General features: G+C 36.6%; 1 protein-coding gene across 1 annotated transcript; it reads left to right on the top strand.

Annotated features, from left to right (window-relative positions):
- The first annotated feature begins 2,322 nt into the window (after nucleotides 1-2,322).
- Nucleotides 2,323-10,543, top strand: Glyp (glycogen phosphorylase). Its single transcript, XM_018003584.2, has 4 exons — nucleotides 2,323-2,828; nucleotides 7,945-8,473; nucleotides 8,540-10,146; nucleotides 10,211-10,543. Exons 1-4 carry the CDS (start codon nucleotides 2,586-2,588, stop codon nucleotides 10,358-10,360), a joined length of 2,529 nt encoding a protein of 842 aa, XP_017859073.1. The 5' UTR covers nucleotides 2,323-2,585; the 3' UTR covers nucleotides 10,361-10,543.
- Nucleotides 10,544-10,623: the final 80 nt, after the last annotated feature.

Below are 10,623 nucleotides of genomic sequence, written 5' to 3'. Positions count from 1 at the left end.
TTAATATCTGATTTTTTTCATAATATAAAATATTTTTACTTCAACTATTTTAAAGCATTCACAATTTTAGAGTACAAATTTAATAAATTACAAATATATTTTGTCTTAATTTAACACTTGATAAACAATAAGTAAAACTAATGAAAATGTAAAAAAGAACAAATTAATAAAGTTTAAGTTTTAATATTTACTTTAAATATTGTTTAGCTTTTGCTAAAAAATATATGATCTGTATGTTATATGTTTTTTAACAAAAGTTAAAACATAATTAAGTAAATATTAAAATTTCAACTTTGACTTTAAATATATTTGTTTTTAGATTTGCAATTTTAATATTTCTATTTACTGTTTTGCAAGTGTTAAATTTATATAAAATATAATTTTAATTTATTTAATTTTTACTTTAAGTGTTAAAAGTGTAAATAAATTCTTTCTATATTTGCCTATTGCTTGTCTGAAAAGAGAAAACAATTATAGTATATTTTTTAATTTTGGTTAGAATTTTTTTTATTTCTGCTAAAAAATAAATAATTATAATTTTATTTATATTATAATTATAATTTTATTTCTTAGTAGAAATGAAAAAAAAAATTTAAGTAATTTTTCAATTTTATAAAATTCCAACAAATAATTAAAAAATATATTATAATTGTCTTAAACAGTTTCAAGCAGAAATAAAAAGAATTTATATATATTTTTGGCGAATTTCTAAAACTTTCAAAATATATGAAGTAAAAATATGGATGAATATTTTCATGAATTTTTTAAATTATAAAATTGGTTTTAATTTTTAATCGTAGTGGGCTGGCCTGTTTATCAATTGGACCAATTTGTTTGTAGATCCCCTTTCAAACTCCCACTTAAAGTACACGCATCAAGATTATGAAATAAAAAATCTAAATAAATAAAATAAAGTAAATTAAGCAACAGATCTGCTTCGCCTTGTTTTTCATAAACATTTAACTTATGTACAATTAATTTGTAAGAAGTTTTTACATAAATCAAATATTTAATGTAATTTTTTTGTAGCACAGCAAATGATAAAAAACAAAAACAATCGCATCTATTCATAATATCATAAACATCTATTTGTAGCTTAAATGTTTTTATTATGACCATTTGTTGCTCATTGTTAAAAAGAAACTGAAGTTGAAGAAAAAAACTAAATGAAAGCAAGAGTGTATTTATGTTTTGCGTTGCTTTTGAGAAAAATATATAAAAAAAAAAGATTAACAAATAAAATAGAATGATAAATCAAGGACTACTGATACGATTTTTAGGCGTCGTTTTTTCTCCCGTATAACTTACGTAAACAATAGATATTTTTGCATATTATATAAACACTTTAAACGATATTTCTATATATATATATATGTATGTAATATGTAAGTGAAACTCTGAAATGAATGCGAAATTTTTTCAAGTGCAAATCAACTTCTATATATCACGTAAATGTGCTACACAGTGACAGAAAATAAAATAAAAGGGTAGAAAAGTGAATGTCGCAGAGCTGAGTTGAGATATGATCGCAAAAATTTCAATAAAAATAAAACTTAAATAAAATTACAATTAAATTCCTTTATTTACTTAGCAAGCGAGTAAAATCAAACAGCTTTTGTCCGGCATAGGAATACAGTCTCTCAGAAGCTCACAGAAACTCAACGGTTTCAAAGCTTAACGCTAGAGGGCACTCCGCATGGATTGCCATAAAGCATAGAACGGGCTCTGTCGAAAAAAAAAAAAAAAATAATAAACAATACGCATGTATGACCTTCGTACAAGGTGACTGGGACACAGTGCGCGCGCGACCAACTAGAGAGCACAGATGAGCGCGAAAAAGAGAGCGCGTTACATTGGAAGAGCTAAGCAAAATGCAATCAAAGCATTGCAAGCAATGCCTCTAACATTAACATAAATTTTGCCAATGCCAATTGGCGAATTCCGTTGAGTATTTAACGCGCTGATAAGACAAAAAACGCTGAGTGTGCCTCAAGCAGAGTTGTTTACAAGAGAGCAGTTTAACGGAAGAGAGAAAGCTGCTTTGTTCGAAAACACAAGAGAGTAAAGTAAGTAATGCTGGCAGTGATATACCCTGCATTAATGAGATGGCGTGGAAATATAAGGAATTGGTGTTAGCAAAAATATAATCTTTTAGTGTTAGGCTTGTAAAGAGTTGATATATAAGTACAACCTGTATATTATTTAATTTAGGTTATTTTGGTCAAACAAGCAGATGTATGACGTTGGCTGACAAATGAAGTAATATACCTCACAGCTGAATGACTGTTGGGCATTAAAAGCTCTCGTGACTAATAACGCATACGAGAAGTGCACGCCGTCTGAGAAGTGCTCCGGATTTTGCAGCGAACGGTCGTATATACTTGTGCGCGCAACGTTCATCGTCTTCGCTGGCTCGCGCATTAAAATTCGTATTATAGTTTTCCTACGCACCCACGCAGGCAGCAAGAGCAGCGACAGAGGCAGCAGCAACAGCAGCGACAGCGGCAGAGGCAGAGCAAGTGACAGGCAGATAGAAAGAAAAAAATAACAACTACCTCAGTTAGCAGCAGAGAGTCGAAGGCAAAATGTCGAAGCCACAATCGGACGCGGATCGCAGGAAGCAAATATCGGTGCGCGGCATCGCTGAGGTGGGCAACGTAACCGAGGTGAAGAAGAACTTCAATCGCCACTTGCATTACACCCTGGTCAAGGATCGCAATGTCGCCACGCTGCGCGATTACTACTTTGCTCTGGCCAACACCGTCAAGGACAACATGGTCGGCCGCTGGATACGCACACAGCAGCACTACTACGAGAAGGATCCCAAGGTTAGTTGACAACCCTCTCTGTCTGGATTATTGATTTTATTTAGTGCGTACTCGAATTTTCCAAATGCCACCGAAAAATAAACCTAACCCAACTTTGACTTCGAAAAGGAGGCCAATGTTAGCCTTTGGGTTTCTTAATTTTTTCGGGTCATTTTTTTTTTCGGTTTGCTATTACGACATGCATTTTGTGCTCTGCGCTTTCGGCCCATGTTCTTAATTATGTCTCACACTCTCTGCATTTAGCGAAAAATTTGTTTTTGTTGGCGCTTTTATTTTCTGTTAATTTTTATTAACTTCTCTTTCCTTTTTATCTTCATTTTTGTTTTCATCGCTCGCTCGCGCTGCCCTCGCTGCAGCGCAGCACCTTCAATTGCTATGCACTTTCCTCCTGTTCTCTCCTCCCACTTTTTATTTCTTTTCGCCTAATTGCTGTAAATTTTTGGTCGCTGAAGTGCAGTGGGATCAATGCCAAAAACGTGTGAATGCCAGGCCAGAGCGCTTGAGCTACTTTCACTGCGGCGAATTTGGCATGGGGTGGCGAATTCATGCACATATGTAGATTTCTGCTAGCGTGTGTGCATGTGTGTGTGCAGGTGGTGTCTTAGTCTCAAAAAGCCGGTGTCCTACTCCATGAGCAGCTGACAAAGAATCACAAAAAGAAAATTATAAATAGCTTATTGTTGCCATCAGCAGCTGTCGCTGTCGCACACTAGCTTAGATAATTTTAAAGAGAGTATGAGAGAGAGAGAGAGCGAGAGAACGGGTCAGCTCAAATAAGAGCTTGTAAAATATGAATTTAAAATAAGTAATTTAGATACTCTGCTTTTACTTAATTGGCATATGGGGTATAACAAAATATGGAAATGTATGAAAACTACACAAACAAGATTTTTGGAAAAACTTTTTATATGTGAAAAATATTTTAGACGTTTAATAAGTCATGCTTGAATGTTTTTCAATTTTCAAAATAATTTAGAGTAATTAGAGAGTATATTGATAATTCTCTTAATTTTCTTAGGATCCGGGGGGGGCAACCTAAACATACAGGGAGGATTGCATTATTGAATTATCGATTTAATTTTCCTTGAAATGCTAATCTTATCTGAATCTTGTATAAAACTTCAATGGGGTTTACTCTTTACTAATTTCATATAAAAACAATATTTTATAATTCACTATTTAATTACGAATTCGCTGTATATTATTTATTATTTAAATTGGTAAGCAAACACATGATATTTCTCTAATCTTGCTCATCTATTGCTTTACATCCGACTTTAACAATTTATAGGGTATTTGTATGCACTCTTAACATTTATAGTTAGTTATCTTGGTTATCGATCAGCTGAGCAAGTCATAAATCGGGTAATTAAATGTTGAAAGCAACTTTTCATATGCTCCAGTCAAAGTTGAAGCAAGGCATATCCAACAGATACACACAGAGCCACACACACACACACACACACACTTACACACGCATTCGCAAACACGTGCGAAAGTCGTGCGAATTTATTTGGCATAAACTTTTGTCCTTGCCTGAAAGTCAGTGGCAGAGAGCCCTCAAAATTCCATAAGATGTATCTAGAAGATACATTTGCATATGCTGCAGAACAGCTGTTGAACAATTTGTAGATATATTCAGAATTCATTAAAAAACAACAAAAAAGGTATTTTTTTTCATCAATTTAACTAATTTATATAAAGTGCGGTATTTTGACAATTAGAGCATGTGAGAAACATAACTAGATATATGTATATGTATATGCTAATATAGGCATAACAGACACCCAACCAACATACACTCACATAGAGGGAGGCACATATTTTCAAGGTCAATCAAAGGTTATTAACAAAAACGAGAGTCGTCGGAAAAATTTTCATTTATTTTCATTTATATTATTTTTTTGTCTTCGCTGCGTTCTAGTTTTCGTGCGAGTAGTTGTGTGCTTGTTGTGTGTGTATCTATGTGTAGTTGTATTTATATTTATTTTGGTTCCATGAAATTGGGACCATAAAAGAAAATTTTCGTGGGGTTAATTTATGTTTTGTTACAATTTCATTGCGTAGTTACATGCGAATAGAATTATATATCTATATACATATATATCTGTATCTATAAAGATATATGTATATACCCGACATCTATCTAGATTTATGGTCATATAGATACATTGCAAACAAGCTGAAACTAGCTACACTTAAACTTAATTGAGTGCCCACTTCTTTTATGCTTCCATTTTTCTCTATTCTTTAAGACGTGCCAATTGGGCAATTGATAAAAAAAAGGTCAAAGGGGTAAATGAACTCGATTTGAAAAAAAAAAATATATATATAAAATATATGTTATTATTTCATAAATTGAAAGCATGCGGTATCAGTGTTAAATCAATAGAAAAACTTACTATACTATTTAGTAGCTTTGATTTAACTAATTGAATTGGTTAGAAGTTATTTACATATGCATACATAATATATATAATCATTTCGTAAGTCTGCATATAAATTGCATTACACATATATCAATTTAGATTTGATATAATTTCTCCCAAAAGATTTCAAAGGAAGCAAATGTTTCAAAGTGTTCCGAGTTATAATGCATGCAAGTGAAATTAACTTTTGTTGAACAAGTACTGAAATATAAATTTGTTCAATTTAGGTTCCTCAGATTTAGTACCTCTTCAACATGTTGCCAAATATACGAACTAAGTGGAAAAATATGCATTTACATTCTATAATACTGAAAAGGGTATTGTATAGGGCATCAATAGCTTGAACAGCTGTTAGGAAAACAGTTAAGTCATTTGTTTACAGCACGCGGCCATAAATATTACCATATATGTAAACATCTATATAGTATAGATGTATATATACATATAGTATAGTTTTGAGATTCGATTTCAAATGCAAACACACGATATCCGTTATCAGAATATTGTCTCGACCACAGAAAATCCGCAATAACATATGTTCCGGCTCTTTGTGGCCCAAATAGTATTGGCCCTAAATAAAATATTGAAATTAATTAACAGACTTATCTCCAGTCGTAAATATGAAATATAATGGAATGCGTTATCAGACCTCTATAACCTATAAAGCTATAGCTCATCAAAGCTGTTTTTACTGGCCAGAAGTTGGCAGCCTTTTGTCACATGCAATTGGTAATGACACATCTGTCTCTATATGAGCTGGCTCTGTGGCAACTTTATTTGATATATGTATATTTGTTATTGCTGATTAACTGAAAGATACTCTGTTATATTATCAATTATAAAGAGAAATACTTATATTTAATTGTTATATGTATATCTAGATATGAAGAATGTTATGTAAACAGAGAGGTACTATGGGAAAAGATATATTATATTTATTATTAAATTATTATATGTATTTAAGCACTTTAAAGGACGAGAATATCATGAAAATATCTAAAATTTAAGTTTCAATAGGAGTGAAATATTTTTCGGTTGTAAAAACAGATGTATTGACGGGTGGAGGGACGGACACACATATGGATTGATGGACTGATGGATAGTATCTAGGATATAATGAATATAAGAATGTTAAAGGCTTGATCTGCAAAGTTCTATCAGACTCTATTTATATACATAGGAGACATATAGGGCTAATCCATATACAGTACAGAACTATTATTTTCATGATCACAACTATATATGGGAATATATTTATATATATCAAGCGCTTTTCTAGCTAAATATAATGCTTCCTGATAAAAATCTATGCCCCCAAATAAAAGAGCTACTTAATGCTTGAGCCATGTACATTGATTTAATCTAGGAAATTAGATTTTAGCATTAACTAGACCGCTTTACCCCTTGCACCCGTGAAGCTTGTCTTTTTGCTGATATGGGCCAGAGCTAGCTGATAACTGATAATTGGCACAATAGTTCTATGTGTCGAGACATTAGCTGGCGACAAATGGAAATCGTCGATCGATGCCGTCGTCAAAACATCATTGACCAGAGATGCAACGGATGATAGATAGACGTTACACTCAAGTGCATTCCATGTAGGGTTGCATAGAAACATGTTTCCATAACATGCGCCGATTTGCATCCGTAATCTACTATATATATGTATGTATATAATGTATATATGTATATATTGCCAAGTTTAAATTGTGCCCTTTGCAGCGCTTAGCATTATGTGATTAACTCTGTAGCCGGCTGATCAATCAGTTCGAACGAAAGCTCTATTTATAGCATCCCATGTAAAGATCTTTGAAATTAGCAACCCGTTGATAAGGCGCCAGTGGGTGACCTTCTCAACAAATTGGAGGCTAACATATGGCCGGGCGTTCATAACTAGGTAATTGGGGCAGCTGATGCTGTTGTTAACACGCCTCCCACTAATGTACAGTTGCGCTTGCTGGCTAATCGATTACCTAATGTCATGATCACACCTGGTTAAAGGGAATACCCTGCATTCGGTAAACGATAATAAGCTCCAGCTATACAGATATAGAGGTTATATCAGTTTGATATCTAAGGTCTTACAATTTACAATATATGCAAATTATTTAAGAGAATGCTATACTTAATAAATAAATAAAATATACAATACAAATTCATTAACTACTCTGCACATACAAAATATCATAAAGAACTAAAAATCTTGATAATATTCCCAAGTCTAAAAATAATATAATAGAAAAATAATATAATACATATAATAAAATAAATAATATAATGAAATTAAGATAGATTTAAAAATCATAAAAGGAATGACCCTATGAAATGACTACTTGTTTAATTCATACAATACTTTAGAAAACACCGTAAAAATGTTTTACATTTAAATTTCTAGTTCTATATACACAAGTACTCATCATAATAAGCGAAATAATCCTAGGATACTTTATTGTAGGTTATTTGTTTTGCTTCCTATATTTACATTGCCGCAATCAGCATTAATATTGATTGGGAATACCCTCTATATGACTTTACTTATCAGAAAATAAAATCTAATAGTTAGACAACTTTCAAGATTCCATTTGATGCTATACAACTAAATCTGAATTTATTTATAGAAATATTTATAGCTTTACATTTTTAAATAGAGTTGCCAACTAATTGAAAAGATGAATATTTGATTACAGCGCGTCTACTACCTCTCGCTGGAGTACTACATGGGCCGTTCTCTGACCAACACGATGATCAATTTGGGCATTCAAAGTGAGTGCGAGGAGGCCATGTATCAGCTGGGTCTGGACATTGAGAACCTCGAGGAGATGGAGGAAGATGCTGGCTTGGGCAATGGTGGTCTGGGTCGTTTAGCGGCCTGTTTCCTCGACTCGATGGCTACGCTGGGTCTGGCTGCCTATGGTTACGGCATCCGCTATGAGTACGGTATCTTTGCCCAAAAGATTCGCAACGGCGAGCAGGTGGAGGAGCCCGATGATTGGTTGCGCTTCGGCAATCCCTGGGAGAAGGCGCGCCCCGAGTTCATGTTGCCCATTAACTTTTATGGCCGTGTGATCGATACACCCGAGGGCAAGAAGTGGGTGGACACGCAGAAGGTCTATGCCATGCCCTACGACAATCCCATACCCGGCTACAACAACAACCATGTGAACACGCTGCGTCTGTGGTCCGCCAAGTCGCCCGTGGACTTCAACCTGAAGTTCTGTAAGTAGTCTGCATATATAGTTCCATGAAGACCTTCTACTAATACTTTTCGCATTCCTCAAACAGTCAACGATGGTGACTACATTCAGGCCGTGCTGGATCGTAACCTTGCCGAGAACATCTCTCGTGTGCTGTATCCCAACGATAACTTCTTCGAGGGCAAGGAGCTGCGTCTTAAACAGGAGTACTTCATGTGCGCTGCCACCTTGCAGGACATCATCCGCAGATACAAGGCTTCCAAGTTCGGTAGCCGCGAGGCTGTGCGCAACACCTTCGACCACTTCCCCGATAAGGTGGCCATTCAGCTGAACGATACGCATCCATCGTTGGCCATACCCGAGCTGATGCGCATCTTGGTTGATGACGAACATCTGGAATGGGAGAAAGCTTGGGATATCACTGTACGCTCTTGCGCCTACACCAATCATACCGTGCTGCCTGAGGCTCTGGAACGCTGGCCCGTGTCCATGTTGGAGTCGATTTTGCCTCGTCACTTGCAGATCATCTATCACATCAATTTCCTGCACATGGAGAATGTGAAGAAGAAGTTCCCCGAGGACTTGGACCGCATGCGTCGCATGTCCTGCGTTGAGGAGGATGGCGAGAAGCGCATCAACATGGCCCATCTTTCAATTGTTGGCTCCCATGCTGTCAATGGTGTGGCTGCCATCCACTCGCAGATTCTGAAGGACACGCTGTTCCGTGACTTTTATGAAATGGATCCCAAGAAGTTCCAGAACAAGACGAACGGCATTACACCCCGTCGTTGGTTGTTGCTCTGCAACCCGGGCCTGTCCGATCTCATTGCCGAGAAGATCGGTGATGAGTGGCCTGTGCATTTGGATCAGCTGGTTGCCCTCAAGAAGTGGGCCAAGGATCCCAACTTCCAGCGCAACGTCGCACGCGTCAAGCAGGAGAACAAACTGAAGTTGGCTGCCATCTTGGAGAAGGATTACGGTGTTAAGGTGAATCCCGCCTCCATGTTTGACATTCAGGTGAAGCGCATCCACGAGTACAAGCGCCAGCTGCTCAACTGCCTGCACATCATCACCCTCTACAATCGCATCAAGAAGGATCCCACAGCCAACTTCACACCCCGTACCATCATGATCGGTGGCAAGGCCGCTCCTGGCTACTATGTGGCTAAGCAGATCATCAAGCTGATCTGTGCCGTTGGCAATGTCGTCAACAACGATCCCATTGTTGGTGATAAGCTTAAGGTCATCTTCCTGGAGAACTATCGTGTAACGCTGGCCGAGAAGATCATGCCCGCTGCCGATCTATCGGAACAGATCTCAACGGCTGGCACTGAGGCGTCCGGCACTGGCAACATGAAGTTCCAGCTTAATGGTGCCCTAACCATTGGAACTCTGGATGGTGCGAATGTGGAGATGGCCGAGGAGATGGGCATGGATAACATTTTCATCTTTGGCATGACCGTCGATGAGGTTGAGGCCTTGAAGAAGAAGGGCTACAATGCCTACGACTATTATAATACCAACCCGGAGGTCAAGCAGGTCATCGACCAGATTCAGGGCGGTTTCTTCAGTCCCGGCAATCCCAACGAATTCAAGAATATTGCGGACATATTGCTGAAGTACGATCACTACTACTTGCTGGCCGATTACGATGCGTACATTAAGGCGCAGGATCTGGTCTCAAAGACCTATCAGGTACGCTCTGAAAAATATATATAAATATGGTGGTCAAACTAATTTTCTATCTTCTCTGTTGCAGAATCAAGCCAAGTGGCTGGAGATGTCCATCAACAATATTGCCTCCAGTGGCAAATTCTCATCGGATCGTACCATTGCCGAATATGCCCGCGAAATCTGGGGCGTCGAACCCACCTGGGAGAAGCTGCCGGCACCGGAGGATCAGCAATAAATCAATTCAATTCACTTTTTTTGATATTATCTATATATTTTATTATTCGTGTGCTTTACTTATGTTAAAGTTCCCAAACCCCACAATTTTTAGGAGCCAAAGCTAGCGCTAAGGAGTGAACATCGATCGGGCTCATTGTTATAAATATTAAATATCTTATTTAATAAATTTTAAACAAATCCATTTGCTAATCTTCAATTTGATGGAAACCAATTAGCGAATCATTCTACCCAATCGCCATTCAAATCTCAGGAACAACTTTC

Source organism: Drosophila arizonae, chromosome 3 (assembly GCF_054131065.1).
Source record: "Drosophila arizonae isolate 15081-1271.41 chromosome 3, UAZ_ARI_1.0, whole genome shotgun sequence".
In the NCBI taxonomy this organism is placed as follows: Eukaryota; Metazoa; Arthropoda; class Insecta; order Diptera; family Drosophilidae; genus Drosophila; species Drosophila arizonae.
This window is presented reverse-complemented; position numbering and strand designations above follow the sequence as displayed.

Coding starts and splice junctions, on each gene's coding strand:
- Glyp (XM_018003584.2), top strand. CDS start 2,586: ATGTCGAAGCCACAATCGGACGCGGATCGCAGGAAGCAAATATCGGTG. Junction 8,474..8,539: donor GGACTTCAACCTGAAGTTCT/GTAAGTAGTCTG, acceptor TTCCTCAAACAG/TCAACGATGGTGACTACATT. Junction 10,147..10,210: donor TGGTCTCAAAGACCTATCAG/GTACGCTCTGAA, acceptor TCTCTGTTGCAG/AATCAAGCCAAGTGGCTGGA.